This window comes from Hermetia illucens, chromosome 1, assembly GCF_905115235.1.
Source record: "Hermetia illucens chromosome 1, iHerIll2.2.curated.20191125, whole genome shotgun sequence".
In the NCBI taxonomy this organism is placed as follows: domain Eukaryota; kingdom Metazoa; phylum Arthropoda; class Insecta; order Diptera; family Stratiomyidae; genus Hermetia; species Hermetia illucens.
Genome location: NC_051849.1, coordinates 121,967,216 through 121,994,340, shown reverse-complemented (window position 1 = coordinate 121,994,340; position 27,125 = coordinate 121,967,216). Strand labels below are relative to the sequence as shown.

The 27,125-nt window shown below is 39.6% G+C and overlaps 1 protein-coding gene across 3 annotated transcripts in view; it reads right to left on the bottom strand.

Annotated features, from left to right (window-relative positions):
* Positions 1 to 27,125, bottom strand: part of LOC119648400 (DNA repair protein RAD51 homolog 4) — a 158,928-nt gene that overhangs the window by 35,618 nt on the left and 96,185 nt on the right. For all 3 annotated transcript variants that reach the window (XM_038050176.1, XM_038050269.1, XM_038050224.1), the window contains exon 2: positions 24,217 to 24,605. In XM_038050176.1, the coding sequence (XP_037906104.1) occupies positions 24,217 to 24,605 (389 nt within the window). The remainder of the gene's footprint in view (positions 1 to 24,216; positions 24,606 to 27,125) is intronic.

The window sequence follows — 27,125 nt, the reverse complement described above, 5'->3', positions numbered from 1 at the left end:
AAACTCTTTTGTTTTACCTTAATCTACCACACCACCACTACATAAGCGAATATCGGCCTAATGATAGTAACATATATCTACATTATTACCCGAAGCTAAGTCCCCATTTCGAGGCAAAGGTTCGAATACACAACCCATAAGCTCTAAGAGCTTCTTTCATTTATACCTCTACATGTTTGTTCCAAAGAAGCTTGAGAGAGTTGAAAGGTTACACCTTTCATCTCCGAAAGGCAAAGGTCATTCATTTTCCTCCTTGCTATTAACAATACCATTGTGGTTTCATTTGGATTTACTGAAAGTCCATGCCAGAGACACTAACCGATAGTAGAATCAACAGCCCGTTGTGCTTTTCCAATTCCGATCAACAACTAGCCTAACCGCGTCATCCGCATAAGCTTGACTTTGTCTTGGCAGATTTAACAGTTCGTGTAGTAGCGAGTTGTCAACATTCATTGTTGGAAGTTCATTGAACTTTGTCCAGTACGTTTTCATAAGATTCCGCCTTTGTATTACAGAAGAGCCTGCAATAGTCAGACCAAATTCTAAGTAACGGTGATCTGAGTGTTACACTTCATCTAACATTCGCCAGTCTCTAATCAACGTAGGGGCGCACCGCACGTTCGTGGTCATCAAATCAGCTGAAGGGATAAAATCAAACAGTTTCTCTCCTCTAGGATTGCATTTGCTATTGCCCTAACAAATATGCTAAACGTTCGCATCACAACCTATAAGTTCAAGGCCACCTGAACCCTTAATTTTTGCGTCGGCCGAGGACACAAAGAATCATAGGGTAAGTAAGTAGAGGCAACTATGACGTTTCTCCTGTTACCATTAACCTGGTATTGTAAGTTCACCGCAACAAGGCCCTGGGAACAGAGTTGTCTCAGCACGGTTTCCTCTAACAATTTCGACATCAAGAGGCTGTCTGCTATTCTTCTTTACTGATCCAATACTAATAATAGCAATCGTTGGCGCAACAATCCAATTGGATCAGGGCTTTGAAGTATGTTAGAGCACTTCATTCAAGACCGTAACGGTACACTACAAGACCAGAAATATATAAGGACAGTCCTGCAATTTTGAAGCCTTGCTACCAGCAGTTAAAAAGAGTCTTATTTGACTAGTTTGACTAACCTTAATGTATGTTGACATATGTCTAGTCTTATATGAAAATCACCGCTAACTGAAAAGTCTGCTGCGACCACCGTAGATCGCACCAGGGTTACCAGTTTCTCCTCATCTTCCGCCGAAAGTTCCGCCTTCGTGCGTCCGATTCTTCGCTTCTTTTGCAGTGCCATCCACCACCGTCGGCTGAGAACATCTTATGTAAGAGGTTTTTTATGCATAGTTAAAAATTCAAAATAGTACTTGATATATTTCTAACCTGCAAGATATACACATCTACATATTAAAACCATAAATATTATCCTCATCCTAAATAAAGAAACATTTCCTATTATTGCATACTGAAGCATACATATGTATAAACGCACGTATTTATATAAATTGATTGTAAGCACCTGAATATCAGCAACTTATTCCGCGGGCAAATTAAATTGAATACCATTGGTGCTAAAGCACACATATGTGCATATATCTATTTAGATTGTGCACTACTGGCTACTTCATCAGCACATACATGTTGTGTTTACCTCTAGTAATTGATGCTAATATACAAATAACTAACAAGTCGGAAACCGAAAGCTCGGCGCTGCAGATATGAAAGATTTTGTTTGTTTCTCATGGAAGTATATTTGAGTGAGGAAGTATCCCATTTGTACGTAGCCCGGAATGTATAGATATAATTACCATGTCAAACTACTTACTTTAGTAGTTAGTATGATTTTGAGTACATTGAGTATTTTGAGTTACATTCCGCATTCCGGGCAATCGATTTTGTAGATCTCACTCTTCTTATTCTTTTGCATGCATTATCCGCATATCTTCCCTAAAATGGACAAATTATTCCCTCTTTCTTCACCCTCTCTTCCAATTTTATTTTTGTGTAAAACAAACCTAAACCACCTACACACAATCAAGGCCTCAAAATACATTCTATTCCGATATTTGATAAAATAAAGTTATTAAGAGTATATTATGATATTTTAGAAATTTACCCCAAAACCCTTCTTATTTTAATTCTATAAGTACAAAATTTGCTATCGTCATAAGTAATAATATAATACACAATTACGTTAACAACAACAAGTTTGAAAATAATGCAACTATTTTCGACAACAATAACGTTTTGTATTCCACAAAAATTTATTGCAATCTAAGATGTGTATGGCGTCATATCATCCAAAATGAACTCATATGAACGGCGGGGTTGGATATATCAGGGAATATTTCTTACTCAAGATGAACACAAAACTTATAAAGTTTTGTGTTCATCTTGAGTCCAGCGTCCAGCTTCCGGTATTCCGACTTGTTCTCATGAAGATTTTGATGAGTAATGGTGAAAAGGGGTTATCCATTGCAACTGCTAAGGTTACCTTGTAGAATCTACCCTTGAAGATGAAATAGGTTTCGCTCATATATACTCGAAGAGAAGCCAGTTTTATATATTCGCGAACCTCCTTACTACACTCAGGTGAACCTTCACTCCTCAGGAGCAGAGCGCTTTCTTTACAGGGATGCTAGGGAAGAAACATTTCGCATCGAAGGATACTACCATTTCGTCATTCGCCATTTCCTTCTGGTTTCCTAGGATTTATTCGATGCGCTCTTCCTTGTCTTTTATCGCGTATTTGTTTTTAAGACCCCAACTGCGCGGTGTCGAAACCAGTTACTTCGCTAGTTTCTGATTTGGCGAGTTTGTTGCAGAAATTTTCTTACCCTCATTTCATTTTCAGGTTCATGGATTTTAGGCAGGCACCTAATCTTTGGAAGAGTTAGGTTGGACACATGCACTGTTGATAGGTTTCCAATGACGTCTTGTCATTCCTTAATCGTTTTTCCCATCCGTGTGATCGATTCTGGTAGAGAGTCTTTCCCTAGTTCATGGAAGTTGCCATTGTTGAACTTGTCCATGACTATTAAATCGTAATTCCTTGAACCGTTGACGATGGCGGCTTCTTTATTCCTCTTTTTGGTCCTCTAGTCCTTGCTATAATCTAGTATGATTTTGGCTATGGTTTGGTGGGTGGTAGTGAATGGTCACTTCGATGTCCACTATTAGGTCCCTCAGGGGTCGTAAGCGATCCTTAACGGGTGGCTTATGATACGGAGGGTGACATCTACGAGTTGCCCGAACAAATAGTGCTGACCCTCTAGCTGACATAATACCTGCGTCCTAGGCAGTAGCCTGGAGAAAGTTTCTCGGTGAAGGGAGGAACGCGAATTGCCGATACACCCCGGGACACACTGGCAGTCCCAGGAACCGTCGATGGAGTGATGTGAGCCTAGGTCTGCCAAGGTGGTAGTTGTGGCGTGCATCAGAAGGTCCTTGGTCACGTAGTGTGTATTGAACCAGTATTAGTAGACCGCCTTGCCCTGAGTGAGCGCTGAACCACCCGTGAGTTCCGGGATCAAGTGAGGGAACTAGAGAAAGTAGGTCAGGCCTCAGAGAACTGCGGTAGGGGTTATGTTCCCAAGGGTATTCCCGGCCCTGACAATTGCGCCCGCTTCCTTCCACATGATGCGCTGGTAAAAAATTAAATGACGAATAAAAAAAATATAAATCAGGAGATAGTGGGAATGCCGAGTGAGTTGGCTGCGTTTGTACGCAGCGAAAAGGCTTATCAAAAAATTCACGGCTGTTGTGAAGCGAATATGGTCTGCGATGTTCCTCCAGAAATACCTCAGCAAAGGGGTGGAAACGGGGTGATGGAGCTCCTCGACAGAATTTCTTATTATATGGAAAGTAACAGAAGAGGCAAGAAAAGCACAAAGAACTGCGTCACAAGCTAAAAATACCGCAAACGTATGCATTTGCACGCGTTTGGCACAGGAGCTCTCGTGAACGAGTTTTGTTGTAAGCAGGCTAGCTTCTCCTTGATTTGGCACGGGTAGATTGCGCCCTTGAAAGTTGCCAGCGCGACACCGGCCATACCCTCGGAAATACTGTCTAGAGCAGAGCCCCTGGCCAATCGGTCAGCCCGCTTATTTCCCTCTATGTTTCTATGACCGGGAATCCAGAGGAGGGTGAGCTCGAGCATGCCGCCCAGACTGTCCAGCGCGTTTCTGCACTGCCCGACCTGGAGGATGTCGATCAGAATGATTATGTTACGCGAGGTATTTCGTCGTCGTTACTATTTCTGTGGGGCTTCGCTGTCCAGCATCGGGAATCACGTAGTGTGGCCGCACTGCACGCTACAACGTATTTAATGTGGAGATCTATTAGGAGGATATGCAGGATTACATTGAGAACATCTGCCGGGCAGGACTGCAAAGCCCCAGAAAGACCTGCAAACGCAGTTCTTTGAATCTAATTACGCTTCGTTCTATTGCACTTTTTGCTCAAAGCCTGCCACCATACAATAGAGTCGTACGTCAGGATGAGACGCATCCCAGCTGTATACATCCAGCGAACCATCTTCCGCAGGAGACCCCATTTCTTTCCAAAGGTTCTCTTGCAGACATAGAAGGCTATACAAATACTCTTAACCCGCGGTTCTAGGTTTAAACTCCAATTTAGCTTTGGATCCAGGATTACACCTAGATACTTTGCATTGCAGGAAAAAGCCAATCTTTGTTCATTCAGCCGCGGTAGGTGGCCTTGATGGTAAATACCATGAGTTCCGTTTTGGCTGGGTTAATGCCGAGTCAGCAACTTTCGCAACGCTCCTTTCATTATGACTGGCATGTCTGACACTAATATCACCAATTCGTCGGTGTACGCCACCTGCACCCCGCTGCTATCCAAAATTCGCAAAATTTAATCTATCACTATTAACCAGAGCACCCGAGAGATGGCGCCACCCTAATGCATGCGTCTGTTTTCAGCTCTGGTCGAGTGGTTGCCTCGCAGATCCGACTGGATTAACCTGGTTCTAACCATGGATATTATCCAGTGCGTAAGATACCCCTCCAATCCAATACTGGTCGAGGATTCCTTGATGGCGGTGGTGCTAACACTGTCGAATGCTCCCCCTATATCCAAGATGGCAGCTAGGGTATACTGCTTGTACTACAGTGACCGCTCAACCATACCAATTACCTCCTGAAGAGCAGTTTCTGCGGATTTGCCTTTGGGATGAGCATGCTGAGAGAGGCATTCTCTCCATAATCGTTTTTAAGTGGATGCGCAAGACGCGCTTTAGTCGCAAGTTCTTCGTGGGCTTTCGGTATGAAAACCAAACCGGCATATTTCGATGAGCCACATCATAACCCTTTCCTGCTGCTTCTGTAGCGTGACTGGCATTATGTCATCTGCACCCGGAGATTTATATGCGGAGAAGCTGTTTATAGCCCAGCCGATCCTATCCTCGGTAGTTACCGATTTGATAGTCTTGAACGGCTTGGTGGCTTCATACCTTCCAAGGAAGGCACTGACCCACAGTCCTCTGGCTGGAAAGTGTGTCTGAACCAGCGGCTGCAAAGTTTCACCAGAAGATTCCGTCCAGGAGTCTTCCGACTTTTTAAAAAAGCACGGGTTCCTATGTTCCTTTGACAGAATCTTACTGAGCTAGTTTACAGCGAAAACCCTTTTGTTTCACCTTAACCTAGCAGACTACTAATGGATAAGCGAACATCTGCCCAATGATAGCAACATATATCCACATTACTACTTGAGGCCTAAGTCCCCATGTTGAGGCAAGGGTCCGCGCAAACAGCCCATAAGCTGTGAGATCTCGTTTCATCTTTACCTCTACATGTTTGTTCCAAAGAAGCTTTTTGTCTAGAATAACTCCCAGATATTTCATTTTTTCGGAGAGTTGAAGTGTATGTGCTAATGGAGTTATGTGTGTGCCCAATTTAAATAGATATACATATGTGTAAGATAGCACCAACGGTTTTCAATTCAATTTGCACGCGGAGTGCGTGTATATATACATATGTAGCCACCGGTACACCGTAGTACATTATGCTTGTTTGTTTAGGATAATCTATATTTATGAGTTTAATATATACATGCGTATATTTTACAATTTGCAAATAAAGGAAGGCCTATTTTGAATTTGAAGCTATGTATGAATCGAAAAACTTCATAAGAAGTTTCTCACTAAGGATAAACACAAAGCCTTTACACCCGAAGCGTCGAGATTCGGGTATTTCTACTTATTTGAGATTTTTTGGAGAAACTTTTAGCTTTTCTTCTTCATATCTTTTTCTTTCAATCCAACATCTTTCAAAGCTCTTTAGAGCGACCATCTTCTTCTTTTTCTTCAGTCTTTGCCCCGCTCACAAGCGGGGTCGGCTCGTCGTGATCGGTTTCGCCGTTTGACTCTATTAAATGCCTAATCTGGGTGCAATTTTGAGGCTTTTAAATCCCCATCCAGCGTATCAAGCCACCGTTGTTTCGGCCTGCCTTTCGGTCCTTTACCATCGACTTCGATGATCACGACCAATCTTGGCAAGTGAATTCTTGTTGGCACGAAAACGAAGACGCCGCTCTTGCAATTTTTCCACGATCGGTGCAACCCCATAACGATCGCGGATATCTTAATTTCGGATGTGATCAAAACGTGTCACGCCACTAGTCCAACGCAACATCTTCTTCTCCATTACCGCAAGACGCCGCTTATTGTCTTTTATAGAACCATAGAGGGCGACAGTGTCTACAAGAGCGGTAGCTTCTTTACTTCTTTTTAGCCTTCCAGAAACAAATCGGACCCGTTTTGGAACTCTCCTTTTTTGGCGAATGTGGAACGATTTATTCGGATTCAAATTATTTATAATTTTGATTACAGATTTTTTACAAATCTGCAATAATTTTACATTTTTCCCAACGATTAATCTTCTTTGGCACCAGAAATAAATAGGATTTTTATTGCGATGTTAAGAACACTCATTATAACCAAATATACAGGTTAACACATTCTCAAACAATGACTATGAAAATTTCTTTTGTCATTACAATAGTTATAAGGAAAAAAAGCTGGGAAACCGGAAGCTAAGTGCTTCAAGTATGATAGGTTTTGTGTATTTCTTATATAAGTATATTTAAGTAGACATTTGTCCCATTTGTATCTAGCTGGTAATGTTTATCCACTTCATTTAAAGTCAAGTAGAATGCAACAAATTTGGATAAAAGTGACAACTTTGAACTATTGTTACTCTGTTAGTAATAGCACCATCTCCACCAAACTTGGTAGTATTATATTCTGTGGTAGAATATTCCTACATTCTTCCTTCACGTAGACTCGTCACTTGTTAAGCTACTTGCTTTACGTAGACTCGTATCACTGAATTGCGTAGCACTAAACAAAAACCCGTTCTATAACTTTAATATAAGCGTTTATTAAATTATACAACCATACTACACAATTAATTATAGAACAATTCCTTCAATTCGAAGCGTATTTATAACCGACGTAATCTGTTCTAACTCTAGAACTAGACTGACTCCGTGGACGGACCTCGACTTCGGCTCTTTTATACCAGCAGAACATTCCAGAAAGGCATGCAAACATTTTACTAGAAAACTACTTTGCGCCTTTGATAAGGTCTCTTTACTGTCATTAAAGTCATCTGTTAACAATAATCCCGACTAAATATTCACCGTACTGTCACACAATTTGGGTGTCCTGGCTAATTGTCATTAATACGGTATACATTGACGTCACACGTAATTTTCCAAAGTGATTTTCGTCACACTACCCACCGCCTAAACTTGTTCGTCCCGAACGAGAATAATCGCTATTCCAATTTCATTTTCGTCCGGCTTTATCCACTTCGTCTAATTAAGTTAACGTCACACTCTGGAGTAATACGAATTGATCCTCGAAGGAGCCAACAGAACTGATTCTTACATCAAATCTTGCTTGTCCTTTATTACTTGAAGGGTGCAATGTTTCTTTACTGCTTTCAAATGACGGCTTTACCTCAACCATAAAACCCCTTTCGAAAGTATAGTAGTTCCAATTTCACATGTACTTCCATCTTCGTCTCTTCGGCCCTATTGCTAAGTCATGTTGTTCACATAATTTCGCGCAATATGATCGTAACATCCAAATTCTCACTGCTTACTTCTTCAAGATGCTTCGAAATGATGCCCCGTGTCGTTGCTCGGAACACAATCATCAACGTTTGTTCGATTCCAAGACCTTTCTCTTCCTAAAAGTAGCAGAAGACCCTACCGTCGTGCCGCATAAATCTTAGCTAAACAACTTTTGACCGTTAAATCATCCCAGCTTTCTCTTTGGTTCTGCTCCTCCAAATTAATTGTTTCCTTTACTTTACCACTTTTCCAGAGCCTTCCCATACCGGGTCGAAAGTCAGCCCTTTCTCTGCCGGAACACTCACACGATAAACACTACTGAACTGCCTTACGATACTCACTCGATACTTGCTTTTCAATTTAATTATCCCACAACTTTTGCCTTTTCCGCGTTCATTTATCCATCTCTTCTGATTCCTTCCATTTATAATTCCGTGTAACGTACCTTCCTCTACTGCAATCATGCCACTCTTTTTCTTTTTCTTCAGCGTTTGTCCCGTTCACAAGCGGGGTCGGCTCGTCGTGATCGGTTTCGCCATTTGGCTTTATCAAATGCCTGATCTGGGTGCAATCTCAAGGCTTTTAAATCCCCATCCAGCGTATCAAGCCACCGTTATTATGCCTTTTGGTCGTTTACCATCGACTTCGATGTTCAGATCAATCTTGGCAAGTGAATTCTCGTTAGCACGAATTGCGTGACCATACCATCGAAGACGCCTCTCTTGCAACTTTTCCACAATCGGTGCAACTCCATAACGATCGCGAATATCCTCATTTCGGATGTGATCAAAACGTGTCATGCCACTAGTCTAACGCAATATATTCGTCTCCATTACCGCAAGACGCCGTTCATTGTCTTTTATAGTCGGCCAACGCTTAGAACAATAGAGGACGACATTGCGGTAAATTTTAGATTTGAGACGTTCGTTGATACGTCGATCACAAAGAACACCAGTTGTGGAACGCCACTTCATCCAGGTTGCGTTAATGCGTGAAGCAATTTCATAACGCAGTTCTCCATTGGCTGATAGCGTTGATCCGAGGTATTTAAATCGCTTAGTTCTGGGCAAATCACTGCCACTGACAGTGGCCGTTTTGTGGATCGTGTCCTTCATTTGGTTCCACGATTCTTCCACATTCGTAATGGTCGGTAATCGTGTCAGTGAGATCGTTTCTTTTTTCTTCTCACGAAATCGCCACCATTTAATGCGCGGCGGGCCAGTGCGTTCCTCACGCTGTTTTATCGGTGGCTTAATTCGCAGGACGGCAATCAACGGCCGATGTTGAGGTGCGATGGTCTGGCTTTGCAATCAGTGACAGTGGTAAAATGTTGGCGTCTTATGAGAATATAGTCGATTTGCGTTTTACTGTTCCCACTTTAAAATGTAGTAAGATGAGACAATCCGGCAATGATGATATAGTCGTCAACAGGCACGTGACAAGTCTTTTCATCGAGAGGTTGCCTTCTGGCATCAAGTCGGCCTGTCTGTGGTGCGTACGCGGTGAAGAAGTGAATAGTGCGATCAGCTGATATAACGGTGAGCTTCATCAGCCAATCATCAAATCGTTCGACTTGTTGAGATGGCAATGCTAACACCATATTATGGGCTACCAAAATAGAGAAGTTTATATCCATTTTTACCGAATTCCTGTTCAAAGTCGCAGCTTTTGGCACCAGACCATTGGGTTTCTTGCAGAGCGCAGATATCAATGCGCTTTTTCCGAAGGGCTCTTGCGAGTTACCCGGTCGTTCCAGTTAGGGTACCAACATTTAGCGTGCAGACACGTATTTGTTTTGTTCGTTGTGTTCGGACACAACGAACGTTACAACGATTTACATTCATATAATTTTCCAAAATGGTTTTCGTCACAATATATTACTGCAAACGTTGATGATTTTAGGATAAAATTAAAGAAGGTTTCTACTCAATTTCTGGAAAAACTACTTTGAAATCAAATGGGTTACTCCTACGTTATGGAATATGATAATAAATAAATTTTTCTGCTTTCATAGTTTCAAACACCATTGACCCTTTTTTTACCGTACTTTACATACACTTCTGCAGTAAAGTAAATAAACAAGAGTGGAAAAAGAATTGAAACATCTGCCAAATGCAGACCCAATAATGGATAAAAATACAAACAACGATAATCGATTATACTTATATTCTACATTGATTCAGTTGGAAATCGCATGTATGGTGTAAATATATCAAAAGATATTCTCAAAATTCTCTTCGCTGGTCCCACACTGTTGCAATAAAGTGAATACACAGGTACAAGAAACAAATGAATGTAAAAGAAGAAATTCGAAGAAAACATACTTTATTCAATATTTTGTTGTGTCATTGATTGGACAAGTTTAGGAATATATTTGGTGGAAATTGCATTTCACTGTAACATCAGCCGCTCTTTCAATTGGATTTGCCTGTGGATGGAATGCAACTTTCTCTCCCAGTGATCCCAAGCATGTTCGACAGAGTCGAAATCTGGGCTTTGATGTGGTGTTTTCAATTGGTTCGGTGTATTATACAATAAATAGAAACGTGAATTGAGTACTGTATGTTTAGGGTCGTTGTCTTTTGGAAGCAAGTCCTTCGCAATCTCCAGCTTTTCCTGGTTCATAAGACCACTTTAATTAATAACCCGCGTACCATTGTTTTTACAAAGCGGATATTCTTATTGTCGTCAATTCGTTCTATTCTATTGACCATTTGGACCATCAAATTGTAAAAAGTATGGAGAATAAAACAAAGTTCTAGAAACATTATGGTAAAATTCCGTTCCTGTGAATTCACTTTCTTGCAAAGCATTTCTAAAAATTACGAAGAATTGCTGACATAGCTCCGAACATAGAGATACAATAAAATAGTATTTTGTTAAAATAAATAGAACATATTTTTTATAACTGTTTTTTTACATTAATGTGTATATATTTTATTTGAATGGTGATTTGGCCACTGCAGTATACACAATTTCTTGCAAAAATGTATATCCGTGAGCAAAAGCGAAATCCGGACACCGTCGTACGAAATACATAAGTGCTCAGAGAAGGGATAAAACGAGTTGTATGTGTTGTTTTTTTTAGCAAGAACGTTACGTACAGTCTGTTGTATACAATACAGAAAGTATCAATGAAAAAGGATAAAATAAACTATCTTCATATCCAAAATTGAAATCCGGAGAGTGAAAAAATCGTCCTGATGACATTAAAAACGTAAAAAATTACTAGTGAATACTCCTTATGAAGACTTTTAGCATCATGCGTGCTTTTAACGCTTTATGTTTCGGGTCACTGTTTTGGCATATCTTGAATGTTTGTCAAATATTCAGTTTTTCTACGCTGGTATGCAGATTTTTTTAAAAAATATTAATATATATATTCGCATCCATATTGCCCTCCACGAATAACACATTTCCCACGTCAGTCCGCGCCGTAAAAGCCTCCTCCCCCACAGTACTTCCCTCATCGTGCATTTCACGTATAGCACGGAATAAAACTTTTGTTAATGAAGTCAATTAAGTGAAGCAATATGAGTTTGCTCAGGACTATCTTTTTTGTCGACGAGCCTGAATTTAATGTATTCTCCTGCGATGGAAAAGTAAAAACAGAGAAAGCCTAACACAAAACTGCAGTCGAAAAATCTGAAAATTACAGTAAAGTTGGAAGTGCAATGGTATGGTGGCTGTTATGATGCGGACGGCGTGGGAAATGTACCATTCGGATGCGAATATGTACATTCATATTTTTAAAAAATATGCATGCCAGCGTAGAGATATTAAGTATTTGTAAAAAATTCTAGGTATGACAAAACAGTGACCCGAAACATGAAGCGTGAAAAACACGCATGTGGTTGTGTTCAATTGTCCGAAGCTCCTCGCCACAATCCTCGGAGTGCAATATTAATGAGAACCTGCATAATTATGCCGAAGGTAGACTTCGCGGAGGTCCAATTTCGAATAAAAAATACTTGATGGAACGTCTTCTCGATTAATGGAGACAAATTTCAGCCGAAAATGTCCCAGATTTGGTCAAATCCATGTCACTGCCCAGTGCTAAAAGCCTCCATATAAAGTATTAACTAGTAATTTTTTAAGTATTCAATGCCGTTATTACGTCTTTTTTCGCACTGTCCGGATTTCAATTTTAATAATAATAATCAGAACTCCGCCCTAGCCGGTCCCAAGCCCGGTTGTGAAAGGAGGATAGCTCCAGTCTGAATGGCTATACGGCACCGCAGCGTCTCAGGGAGTAGGTGAGGAAAGTGCAGGAACTTTGCAGTCTTGCAGATTACCCACTGAGGAAGCTATCGCCACACCTGGCAACTAGGGATAAAATCCACCACCAAAAATGAGAAGAAGGTCCGGTACGGATAACCAGTGGGAGTCGTCTGACTTGGTGACTGGGTCGGGCTAGTCGTGGAGCGGTTCGACGTCTAGGCGCCACGACAACTAGAAGCATTGCTCCGCCTGATGCAGCTGTTTCGCCAAAATCTGTGGCGACCGGCAGGGAGGTTCGCGTAGGGTCAAGGAAGTGGACTGAAGAAGTGAACCTCTTCATCATCCGCTCCTACTACAAAATAACGGCGGGTACAACATCTTACCGCCCCTTGTTGCACCAGAGCTTCGTCGAGCGTTTCCCGCAATTCGCGCACGTGATTGTGCAGCGAGTCGCAGAGCATCCAGACAGTGCAGTTATCGGTAAAGGAAGTGAAAGAATATTGAGGTGGACTTTGGGGGTTACCCGCCCAGCATGCTGAGTGGATCACCGCCGAAGGCACCGGCCATGTCAATACGCCTGGCATGAATTTTGGGGATGTTACCGAAGAGGAAGTTCGACAGGAAATTCAGAGGTCTGGATCGGGTGCAGAATTTCTGGTATAAGAAATTTACCAGCGTGCGCAGTCGGTTGGCACACAGTATAAATGAGATCATAAGTACGCCGGAGGAATTTCCACCCTACCTCAGAGCGGAGATTACCTACCTTATCACTAAGAACGACACGGTGTAGGACCATGCAGACACAAGACCGATTTCTTGCTTATCATCAATTCATTACGTCCTTTATTAGTGGAAGGGTCAATGCATACCTCGAGACCAACAACATTCTGTCCGAAGAACAGAAGGACTGCCGAGTTAGGTCAAGGGGTTGTAAAGAGTAACTCATTGTCGACTCGACAGTTGTAGGACAAGCAACTAGAGGCCAAAGAAACTTCCTCAGTTGCTATATCTATTATGCCAAGGCTTTCAATAGCGTCCCGCATACCTGGCTAATCGATGTCCTATATCTGTATCACATTGATCCGAAACTAATAAAGTTTTTGGCGACAGTCATGGAAGGGTGGCATACCACCTTATCGGTGCGCAGATATGAGGGTGCTAATACCTCAGAGACCATCCGTATACGGAGGGGTCATATTCCAGCGGGATTCGTTGAGTCCCCTTTGATTTTGTATGGCACTGAACCCCCTTTCATGGCTACTGAATGAAGCTAGAGGGCATGGTTCTGCAATAAAGTATGACCTACGTGCTAAGTGCGAACTGACACACTTGATGTACTTAGATGACATCAAGTTGTATGCTGGTACTGATGACCATCTTAGAAGTCTGCTGCGAATAGCAATGGTCAGCCGTGATATTCGGATGGAGTTTGGCTTAGACTTGTGTCGGATCCAAGTCATTCGCAAAGGTCATCACGAGCCGCATGCCGGACATAGCATTGGTGACCTTCACATCGCAGCTGTGACCGAGACAGACTTCAACAAGTACCTAGGAATTCTGCAAGGAACGCATGCTCGAGTTGGTGATCTGAAGGATGCTTGTCTGAATTCCTGCGACGTGAAAAACTGGTACTGAAATCGCATCTATCGGGGAAGAATAAAATAAGCGCTTTGAATGTATTCGCTATCCTTTCACTGGCTTATGCATTCGGAATATTGCCGTGGACGAAGATCAATCTGGAAAACGTCCAGCAGCGGATACGGACAACTACGTCCAGATTCCGAATGCACCATCCAAACTATGCCGTGGAGTGGATGAATCTGCCTCATAACATCGCAGGTATGGGCGTGGTTGACGTGGCGGCACAACATCATCGCCAAGTCGAGTCGCTGCGGGCTTGTTTTTACAGCAAAGAGCAGGCGAGTCCCTTGAATGCGGCTGTCTGTAAAGCAAACTGTGACTCCACTTAACTTGAAGGATCGATCTTTCAGTCCTCTGAGTGGGGTGAAGTCGGACCAAGAGCGGATCGATGAATGGAAGTCGAAGGCAATGTACAGTAAACACATGAATTGTTTTTGGCAGCCATTTGTCGATTTGCATTTGTCGAACAGATGGTTTTGTGCTGGAGAGCTATTTGCTGGGCCAGAGGGGTTCATGCGTGCCATACACCATTCTGCAAACGTGCTCGATGTTGCGGGGACTTCTAGACGCATTCTCCCATTGACCTACCACCGGCCAGCACCACCAGTACCCCTTTAGTTTTTAAGTAGGTAAGATCGTCCGAGCCTAAATGCTTGGCACTTAGTGCTAGTATTAGGTAAAATCCGACATCTGCCGAGATTGTGACAACTCGGAAATAATAATCGTTGGCGCAACAATCCAATTGGATTAGGGCCTTGAAGTGTGCTTTCATTCAAGACTGTATGGGCTAGCAGTACCCTTTAGGAGGCAAATCTCGTCCGAGATTATTACCCTTATTTAACTCAGATACTTATTCCCAGCTGAGTCGACTGGTATCCGACGTCAAATTGTAATACAAATCTGAATGCCATCAGCGGGATTTGATTACAGTACGACAGCCTTGTGTTCAAATCACTGAGCTACCCGGATTTCAATTTTGCATACGAAAATAGAGTTTCTTTTATTTTTCGCCCTTAGTAAGGGTTTTATTCTATCCTTTTTAAAACGTTGATTCCAATTTTTTCCATATAACATGCGACAATTAATCAATAATTTTTTCCCTCCGTACTCTATTAATGTTTACTATGTTTGAGCTTATGTACGCTATTTTCAACTAACAACTAACAAGGGGAAAGTGATCCGTGATGCTGAGGTAAATGCAAGAGGTACGATCCTCTTCAAGTCCACCCAACTACTCGCCTATGCTGACGATATCGACATCATGGGAAGAACCACCCGAGACGTACAAACTGCCTTCATCCAGATCGAGCAGACGGCAATTGGGGCGAGATCTTGGGCTGCACATCAATGAAGGCAAAACAAAATATATGGTGGCAACGTCAGCACCGAAGACGAATCAACCAACAACATCAAACCGCACTGGTAAAACAGGAAGAATAAGGATAGGAGAATACAACTTTGAGACCGTTCATAATTTCTCCTATCTAGGGTCGAAAACAACCGATAACAGCTAGGATGATGAAATCCGCGCACGGTTGTTGGCAGCCAACAGAACCTATTTCAGTTTACAACGACTGTTCCGCTCGAAACGTCTCACCATAGTGTCGAAGCTCTTACTGTAGAAGACTATAGTTACGTCACACGTGTTGGATATCCCCCGGGAAACTCTTTTACCTGAACCCGATACAAGATCACAATACGTTATTACGAAACACACCGCAATAAACAGTCACAAATATAATTAGGGTTTTACGCGAATTTGCGGGAGAGTAAAACTCGTAATTAAAGGAATGTATCCTGGGTTTTTTTTAGCGATATATATAACTGGCTTTTCCAGGATAGTAACTAAGGACATTATGTAAATAGAAATAAGAAAGGGAAAGGAATAGAAAATAAATGTATAAATACGCTGACTCACAGCCTGTTAAAGCAGTCTGAGTTCGAGCTACGTATTGATCTAAGTGTAAAATCGAGTTTTTTCTTCGTTATTCGCTCAAGAGGATTGGAAACCGCAACCACGACACCCTCTACATGTAACTGGCGCAGTCGGCCGTTCAACTACCAAGGATTTTATTTTCGGTGTTATAAGCGAAAACAAAAGTGGCGTGGGTACAAGATTTATTGGATGCCCTACCGACGTTGGAGCGTAAAGAAAATAATCCGCAAGTGAACAAATACAAAACGAAGAACATGGACTTCAAAACGATAACTGCACACATAAGCTCGTTACCCAACTTCATGGGGGACCAGCACGATCTTCATACTTTTATAGGCTCGATCGACTCAATCCAAAAGATGATTCAGACTTTTGCAGAAGATCAACAAACGCTCATCAACTATCAAATCATGGGAAAGCTTCTGGGAAAACCGAAAGAAGTCGTCAACGCCTTGCCATCAACGCAGTGGACTTCGAATAAAGGGGCACTTCTATTGCATTTCGACGAACCGGAATCAGAATCCAGACTTATGGAGAAAATACTGACAGCACAGTTCACAACTCCCGCCGAACTATACGAGTATGTAAGTAAGTACTTGAATATTATTTGCAACAAAATTAAAACGAATGTTGCATATACAGCAGAACAACCTGCAAATGAGGTTAAATTAAGAAGGGAAATGGTGAAATATTGCTATATTGATAAATGTCCAGAGCCTGTAACGGGAGTGCTCTGTGCGCATAAGCCCGACACTTTAGAGGCCGCTTACGCAGTTTTAGTGAATGCGGGATATCTTCGATTTAGTGTAAATCAGAACAGAAACTCATCCCAATACAATAATTATAATAATACTTTCCGAAATCATGTTAGTAATCGTAATAACGCTCCGAATCAATTCAACCGAAGCAGAAATTTTTCTCAATACGATAATACTTTTAGGAATCAAGTTAACCATAATCTTAATCATAATTACCCTCCGACTCAATTCAACACAAGCAGAAATTCTTCTCAAAATAATTATTCCAACAACAATTTTCGTAATCAAGTTTATGAACCTAATAACAATCAGGCTCAATTTAATCACCGTCAGAATTCAGGAAACTACAATCAGAGACCACATAGTCGGAATTTCAGGCGATGTCTCAATGAATACAGCTACCACTTCAGGATCTTCATTACATATGGGCTTCGAAAATTTTCGATTACCAGCCTCGGAAGACTCCCAATTCTTCGATTAACCATCGAAGGAAGACCTTTAAAATGTCTAATTGATACTGGCAGTACTCATTGCATTATGAACTCAAAATTAGTAGGTCATAATCGGCGATATCCATTAGATAAACCCTTCATCATGAGCACCATACAAAAAAAAGAAGAAATAAGATATGGTTTAAAAACTGAATTTCCATCCGAGTTTCGTACAAAACATTATATTGGGTGGGAATTAATCGATTTCGTATCCAATACATTCGACTGTATTATCGGTCGAAACGCCCTCTCCGGTACGCAAGCAATTTTAGACTTTCCAAAAAATATAATTACAATCAATAATATTTCACTGAGCTTTATCCAAGAAGGGGAAAATTATTCAATGATAGCAAACGAAGTAAGTAACATTTTAAATAAAGAGAGTTCTGAAATTCCCGAAATCTCAGTTAATCCAAATAATGAGACTAATTATACAACTGAAGAGGATTTAATGATAGAAAGAGTTAAGGATGAATTTGCCGACATCCAATATGACAAACAAAAGAAACTAACTTTCACTCACGAAATAAAGCATGAGTTGAAGCTAACGACTTCTGAACCCATATATCAACAAAATTGTAGGTATCCGTACTCCCTTAGAGATTTCGTCAAGCGTCAAATAAAGGAAGATTTAGAACAGGGTATCATCGTACCCTCCAAGTCTCCGTATAATTCCCCAGTATGGGTTGTGCCTAAAAAAAGCAACGAACATAGGTTGGTGATCGATTTTAGAAAAATCAATAATTTAACCACTGCTGATAAATATCCGATTCCTCAGATCGACGATATACTTGGTCAATTAGGTAACGCTAATTATTTTACAAGTATAGACTTGGCAAAGGGCTTTCATCAAATTGAGATAAGGCCCGAGGATAGGCATAAAACCGCATTTTCAACAGACGAAGGACATTTTGAATTCACACGGATGCCTTTTGGTCTAAAAAATGCACCGTCAACCTTTCAGAGGTTGATGAATTCAATACTAGCCAAATACATAAACATGTATCGTATACATGGATGATATACTTGGCTATAGTACAACTCTGATAGAACATGAAATCGCCCTAAGGAAAGTGTTTCAAGCTTTACGAAACGCAAATTTAAAGATTGAAATGTCTAAAACTTCATTCCTAAATAAATCAACGGAATTTTTAGGACACGTCATTACAAAAGACGGTATTAAACTGAACCCTAAAAAACTTGAGGCCATAGACAAATTTCCATTACCAGCAACACAAAAACAAATTAAATCATTTTTGGCGCGAAAATTGCGCGACCAATGACTCGATTTTTACAAAAAGACGCCAAGGTCGATTTAAATAACACTACATCTCTAACCATCCTATTCTTCAATTTCCAAATTTCAATAAACCGTTCGCAGTCACAACGGACGCTTCGAATTTTGCGATAGGAGCAGTGTTGTCACAGGATAATAAACCAATATGGTTTGCATCCAGAACACTAAATTCTTCAGAAACAAAGTTAGCAACAATCGAGAAGGAGCTACTAGCCATTATATATGCTTTAAGCTATTTCAGACCTTATATTTACGGACGGAAGTTCGAATTGCACACCGACCATAAACCTCTTACATATTTGGAAAACCTTAAAACTGATAATCCGAAACTGCAAAGTTGAAACTAAAGTTAATGGAGTACGATTTTCATATCAAATACATTAAAGGCAAGGTAAATGTAGTAGCAGACGCATTATCTCGTATAGAAATAAACGCTTTAGAGGGTGAAAGTGATTTAGCAACGCAGCATACTTCGTTCGAAGATAATTCACATTATATTCCAATATCCGAAAAACCACTTAACTGTTTCTCTACCCAAATTGTTAGCAAAGTAGGCGCAACAAAGGTTGCCAAGAAGGAAAAAAATAATCTAAAAAAAAGGACTACATTTTTTTTTAAAGAGTTCACTGAGACGCAAGCTAAGTACGTGCTGAACAACCATGTACCTTTAATAGGAACTACAGGAATTAAGGTCCCAACTAAAAAACATTTTACAAAAAGAATATAATATTTGGAAACAAGCAAATAGGAAAGCAACTCTGGTTAATGCTAACTCTTTATTATATGATTGTTCGCTCAGCGAAATCATGGAGATAATTGCAAAAATGCATAAACAAACAAACCACATTGGCATGAATAAATTGTACTTTGAAGTACGAACTAAATACTACTACCCTAAACTAAAAGATTTTATTCAAAACTACATACAGTGACTCAAAGTCAAAATGATCCACCCGGTATAAAGCAGTTAAAATGTGTTGTACTGATTGAAAATAAGTAAATCATGAACTACTATAAATAAAAAAATGTTGCTTAAGATGAACTCGTTTACTTTTAAGTTTGTAAAAAATAAAAAATTTATTTCATTTATAAATATAATAACATAAACATAAAAATGCATAATTCCTAGTCAAAGTGAAAATGATCCATTAAAATAGAAAAGGCAAAAACAAAGTAAATTCAAAATTTTTTTTAGCTAATTAATATTTAGTATGAAGCCCTTTAGCCACCCTAACAGCTGACAGTCTTCTTGGCATTGACTCAACAAGTTTTTTTGTGAATTCTGATGGAATTTTTGCCCATTCTTCCAAAATAACCTGCTTTAAGTGATTTCGGCTAGATATTCTATGTTGCCTGATTCGATCGTCTAGAAAGTCCCACAAATGCTCGATAACATTCAGATCTGGTGATTGTGGTGGAGTTTCGATAACCTTAGGACAATTGTAGAGCATCCATTCGCGAATGAGAAACGATTTGTGTTTGGGGTCGTTATCTTGGTAAAACTGGAAATTCCCTTCAAGACCCAAATTTCTGGCACTGGCATGTATATTGTCCTTTAGAATTTGAAGGTACATAAATTTGTCCATATTGCCGTCTATGACATAAATATTCCCGACCCCATTGGCTGCCATGCAACCCCAAACCATTACTGAACCGCCCCCATGTTTTACGCTCGCTTGTAAATTTTTCAAATTTAACTCTTCATTCTTCTTTCTCCATACTCGAACTTTTCCGTCGGATCCAAAAACATTAAATTTGCTCTCATCTGCAAAGATAACGTTGTTCCAGAATTCTGGACCGTGTGAATAGTAACGATTTGCAAATTCTAGCCGGCGTTGCTTATTTTTTGGACTAATTGACGGCTTTATTCGAGGGGCTCTATTGTTAAATCCATGATTTCTCAAAACCATTCGGATTGTTTCGTCGCAGACCTTGATACCTAAATGCTTTTCAACTTCTACACGTATTTTTGGTGCACTTATTTTAGGATTGTCTCGAACCAAATTTAAAATCCATCGTTCGTCACGTTCGGAAAAAGCCTTTTTAGGACTTATACGAACTTTATTACCGATGCGATTTTCTCTAAATCGCTCAATTATATGTTGTACACTTGAAGGACTTTTATTAACAATATTCGCTATCGCTCTTTTACTTTTTCCAAGCATAAAATGATGGATCACTACCTCCCGCTCTTCGTACGTCGTGTGTAGACCCATTTCACTAGAAAAACTTGCCGAAATAGAAATGTAACTGATGACTGCACTCAGCGAAGGGCTATAGTCAACTGCACAGTTGCACAGCTACGCATTTTAACAGTACATCACAAAAGTTTAGTACCAAGTTCATTGGAATAAGTTGCCTGGATCATTTTCACTTTGACCCCATATTCGGACCAATGACAAATATTAACAAGTAACTGCAAAGAAAATACACTAATTTCAAATATATCTTGAGTATTTATTACTAACATATCAAGAATTATTATTACGTTGAAATAAATTCATTTGTATTAACTATACTTTAATCTAACTCGACTAAAGTCATTTTCAATGGGTGGATCATTTTCACTTTGAGTGACTGTAAATAAATGTGAAATTTGTCATCAAAGTACATACGACAGGAACCTTACAAAGAAACATTGACCCCTAGTAAAATTAGAGAAGTATACCACATGGATATATGGTACAAACATAAGAATCAGATGTATATAACATGCATTGACAAATTTTCCAAATTCCTCGCAATTATACCAATAAACAAGTCGGAATACCGGAAGCTTGCGCTTCGGGTATAAAGGTTTTGTGTTCATCTTATGTAAGAGACGCACATTTTTCTGTCCGTATATAGTTACAAATCCAACATAATCCTTCATATTTTTCCAAACTACGAGACATACGTACATATTAGAGCCATAGATATCACGCTCACCCTAAACAAACAAACTGCCTATTACCTACTGTACACGTATATGCACGTATCTAAATTTATCGTACCCATATTTCCGATTTACGTCTTATATCTAACTGAATTAGGCACTACCCGCAAAGTTCATTAGCACGCATATATTATATACCTACATACACACATGTCTGGTTGACAAATAACTAAAAAACTAAAACAAAATAATTGTCTGCGACCCAATTCATAAGAATTCATTTCGTTGTGGTATTGACGAATTGATATGTGATGATGACGTCATGCGGGTTGTAGAGTGCACGAAATTCACAAAAAATTGTAAAGTTTCACCCCCTATAACTTTGTTAATAATAGTTGGATTTTATTCAAACTTGACCAAACTGTGCATTATATTCTTCATTACACACATGCCAAATTTTGTACTTCAGGGATGAACATAAGGGGGGGGTGCCGGGTAAAATTATAAAATGTGGAAATATACTATTATTAACTTTATTTGTGCAGATATCGGAACCGGATATATTTTGAGGCCTAGATTTCGTAGAGATGCACCACTGTGATTTTTTTCAGATTTTTCGGTTGGATAGGTTCTGAGAACGAGACCTGTTACACTTTTTGTGGGTCATATTTTGAACCCTCACTCCCCTATGTTTCATCTAATATCAAATATTGAACCAGATTCGAAAAAGTACTAATTGAGACCTTCCATTTGATACCCTACATGGCTACATTCTGTGAAAAACAAATTTGCACCCTCCATTCACATATATGGGGAGCCCCCCTTAAACTTAACACAAGATGGCGCCACTTACTGCATGTAAAGGGATCACCAGATTACATACTCTCCCCAATTTTCGTGACAATCGGTCTAGCCGTTTCCGAATAAATCGGGTGTGACAGACAGACAGACAGACAGACGGACAGACAGACACCGTCTCGATTCTAATAAGGTTTTGTTTCACACAAAACCTTAAAAACCGTCAATGGGATACTATCATAAATGCCTTGACGACACTCTTCAATAAAATTGGTATTGGTAAAATTGGCTCTCATATCACAAAAAAAACAAAAGAATGGTTTGAAAACGAACAAATAGATATTCATTTTACGAGTCCCATCCACAGGACAGGTAATTCAGATGTTGAGATCGCACACAGAACTCTTAACGAGCATATACGAACCTTTTTACTCAGGCAAAAATTAGAAAATAACGAACTAACCCTTTTATTAGATCCAGTACAAGAATGCGTTAGATATTACAATACAACAACACATTGTGCACACAAATATAAGCCATCAGTGTGTATTTTGGTGAAGTATGATAAATAATGAAATCGTCTACGAGAATTTGAAACAAACCAAAAAGAAAAATTTAGAATACCACAACAAGAGTAGACAGTCAGCAGAATTAGACTCTAACTGGATTAAAAACCCAACACCTCAAAAATTAGACCCCAGATTCAAAAAAGCTAAAAATAATCAAAAAATCCACCCACAAAATATGAAAAGGCTCAAACATACAAAATATTTCTGATATCTGATGGATGAGACAAAAACCTAACAAAATAAAACTGATATGAATTAACTTAGATATCTTGGTTGAATCGAGGATATATAGTGGTATAATATTAATCTAATATATAATAAGTACTATTACTGTTAAGCACATTTAATAAATGAGTAATTGTAACTCCAAAATCAGATGTAATTAGAACAAGAAATAGAATGTATTATTGTAACTGAAAAAAAAAGAGTCAGTACATAATTAATTAAGATTGTATACGATGATGTATCCCCATTATAAGCGTAAATCGTAGAAAGTAAGCAAATCCTATACAAAACTTATACCTACTCAAACTGCGAACAGTTTGTACTTAAAAGGGGGAGGAGTTACGTCACACGTGTTGGATATCCCCCGGGAAACTCTTTTACCTGAACCCGATACAAGATCACAATACGTTATTACGAAACACACCGCAATAAACAGTCACAAATATATTAGGGTTTTACGCGAATTTGTCGGGAGAGTAAAACCCGTAATTAAAGGAATGTATCCTGGGTTTTTTTTAGCGATATATATAACTGGCTTTTCCAGGATAGTAACTAAGGACATTATGTAAATAGAAATAAGAAAGAGAAAGGAATAGAAAATAAATGTATAAATACGCTGACTCACAGCCTGTTAAAGCAGTCTGAGTTCGAGCTACGTATTGATCTAAGTGTAAAATCGAGTTTTTTCTTCGTTATTCGCTCAAGAGGATTGGAAACCGCAACCACGACACCCTCTACATGTAACTCTATGATCTTGCCAGTCCTCATGTATTCCTCGGAAATTTGGGTTCTTAGCAAGAAAAATTGCGAACTCTTGGCCGCGTTCGAGAGAAGAATCCTCCGAAGAATTTTTGGCCCCCTACGTGAGGATGGACGATTCCGTAACCTACACAATGATGAAATCTATGAGCGATACCATGACCGTCCGGTTGTGGATAAAATCCGGCTCAATAGGTTACGGTGGGCGGGTCACTTAATCCGTATGGATGAGGATGATCCCACCCGAAAAGTCTATAAGGGCAATATCTATGGTAGAAAAAGAAGACGAGGCAGACCCTGCCTAAGATGGAGCGATGGCGTAGGTCAGGACGACAGACAGCTTTTAGGGATATCGAATTGGTGGACCTCGGCGCAAAACCGAGTTCCTTATTAAGGCAGGCCTAGACCGGATACGGGTTGTTGCGCCGTTGATGATGATGATGATGATGATTTTCAACTAATGAGGCGTTTTCATAGAACCAATTGCTGGTCTAAATGGAGTTACTCCTGTACAATTTATTCCCAAGTGTACTCTAACTTACCTTCGAATTTTGCTTCACCATGATGGAGGTACATCAGTGACGGCAATGAATCGATGATAATAACTAAGGAGTTATCCTTGTCAGTCATCCTCTTATCCAAATTTTCGAACAATTCAATTAGTTTTTCAACTGAATAAATTCTCGCTACTCGTATTTTTTGTAATGTTTCCGCAATGACATTTTCTGTGTATCTTCGTGATCTTAACATGTTTCGAATAACCACTCCCGACAAATCGTGCTTGGTGTCAACATAAATAGTTTCAATGTTTTTTCTAGAAGCAACATTTACGGCAATTGAAAGAGATAGCTGTGATTTCGCAGATGTTGGTTGGCCACAGATTTCTACTATCCTACCAATTTGGAGTCCACCGTCCAATAACTCGTCGATTCTATATGAAATAAGATGATAATTTATTTTAGTACTTTGTAACATTGCTACTAATCAAAAAGAATACGGGAAATTCATTCTTCATAAAAATTGAATGTCATGAGGGGCATGAATCATCACCAAAATTCAAACAACGCGGAAATCGCAAAAGAAAAACGACATTTTAGGTATGAAACATTTTGAGTATTTCACATTTCGTTAAATGACGATTCTATTTGCTCGTTGTCAATAGGTCAGAGTGTACAGTAGCGTGAAAAAAAGCCGAAAAAAAGTGCGGTAGATGCCATGCAGTGTATAGTCACCCATGCAAGATAGGAGTGTAACTTTTTTTTTACCAAATATACTCATGTGTGGTATCAAATGAAAAGTCTCGATTAGTACTTTCTGAAGCCGCTACTGTAATTATGAAGCGGGGGAGCGCGGGAAGTCAAAAATGACCCTTTCTTTCAAAAACTACTCAACCGAAAAGCTGAAACGAATCGCGAAGCTGCCCTTGGTGGCCAGGGCTCCATACCGATATCTGCTCAAATAAAGATAACTATTGTCTAAATTTTTCGAAAATTGAAGGGGCCTCCCTTAAGCTCATTCTAGAATCATATAAGTTATCACACTCCCTTGGCACCCCTTCTTCCTCTTTTACCTTTATCATATCAAAATGCTATTCACCTGTTGACCCAATTTCTATTTCCCAATACGATTATTGCACAATAAGCTTTTCGCGGTTATTGCCTCATATTGAACGCAGTCGTGTTGAATTAGCTTTAATTGCATAGTATGTAAATTCTTGCTTTTATTATTTCCAAGAATTGTTTTCCAATAACTAAATTTGTTATGTTAGCATTATTGGTAAATCATATAATAGGTTAAGGGGATCATCCCGTGTGTCGGATTCGAGAAATCGATTTTTTTTGGCATAAATATAGTGTAGTATCTATGGGCAAAGTGATTTTTTGATGTTCGCAGTCGTCTGGAAATTATAGTGTTACACACGTGATAATCCACATGCCAGATTTATGTCGATCGCTATAATAAAGCTCGCATTTATTGGTCCGAATGAGATTCGAATGATTTCGCTAAAAGGACAAGAATTGAAGCCAACGCTGTACATGTGTTTGAAGAAACCTAAGGTTTACGGACTAGCTATAGCAGATTAATTGTCAGTTATGGTTTTATGGCTAAAAATCGCATTCTACTTTTTAAATGCGTTTTTCTTGGAATTGCATATTGAAAATCTGCTGCCAACATAGCCCAAAATCTATTCAACGAAATTCTTTGAAATTTTCACGACTTATTCAGAACATATTTGTACGGTCCACAAACTAGGATAATTGCGATTCATTCAGTAGTTTTTTTATTCATTGAAGAAGCCGTGAAAAACACTAAAATTCACAAAAAAAGTTTAACACAGCACCAAAAATTTAGCTTTTAATATTTTTTTAATAATCCCAGTTTGCGGAATGTAGTTAAATCTGTACGTTACATTGCCGTTTAGTTTTTTTCTTTAAGATGATCGCGGCGCCCTCTAGCGTGGAAGTAGAAAAACACCTTTTTTTGGAGATGGGTGTATAAATTGCTCTGTATTTCAATAACGAACTATGCAATAGGGCTGAAAAAATCACTATGCACGCCCTAGATATTAATAAATTTATGGTGAAAAATTCATATTTGTATCTTTATCCAATTCTTTACAAAAAAATCTAAAAAAAGTGAAAACAAGTCGGGAAACCGGAAGCTGGACGCTTCAGGTACGAAAGGTTTTGTGCATTTCTTAGTACGTAGCACGTAATATATGCATATACAATATTATGTGAGAATATCTACTTTCGGATGATATTGACATTTATAGCCTTGAATTTGCAAAGAAGCGGCAACTTTTACGTACTATAACTTTGTTAGCAATAGTGCGATTTCCACCAAACGGTAACGTCATGCTCTATATTACACCCTATATTGTTGCGAAATTTCGTGGTCCTAGCATGAATTTAAGGGGGGTTTTGCAGCGAATTACTAAAAATTATAGTAATCTACTATTATTAACTTTATTTGTGCAGATATCAGTGTGGAAGGTATTTCGGAGCCCAGGCACCATATAGTGGCAACCTCTTGATTTTTTTCAGATTTTTCGGTTGGGTAGTTTCTGAGAATGGCCCCCGTAAAGGAATGGTCACTTTCAACCCCCCGCACTCCCCACCTTTCCAACAAATGTCAAAACTAAGACCGTTTTCGAAAAGTACTAACTGAGGCCTTTAATTTGATACCCCACATGACTACATTTGATGAAAAAAAAAATTACACCCCCCTTTTGCATGTATGGGGACCCCCCCTTAAATTCGACGTAAGAGGATGTAACTGTATGCGTGAGCGTTCACAGTTCCCACCTTTTTACCAAATTTGGTGTCAATCGCTGTAACCGTTTCCGAGAAAAATGCGTGTGACGGACAGACAGACAGACAGACAGTCGGACAGACAGACAGACAGACGGTAAACCGATTTTAATAAGGTTTTGTGTTTACACAAAACC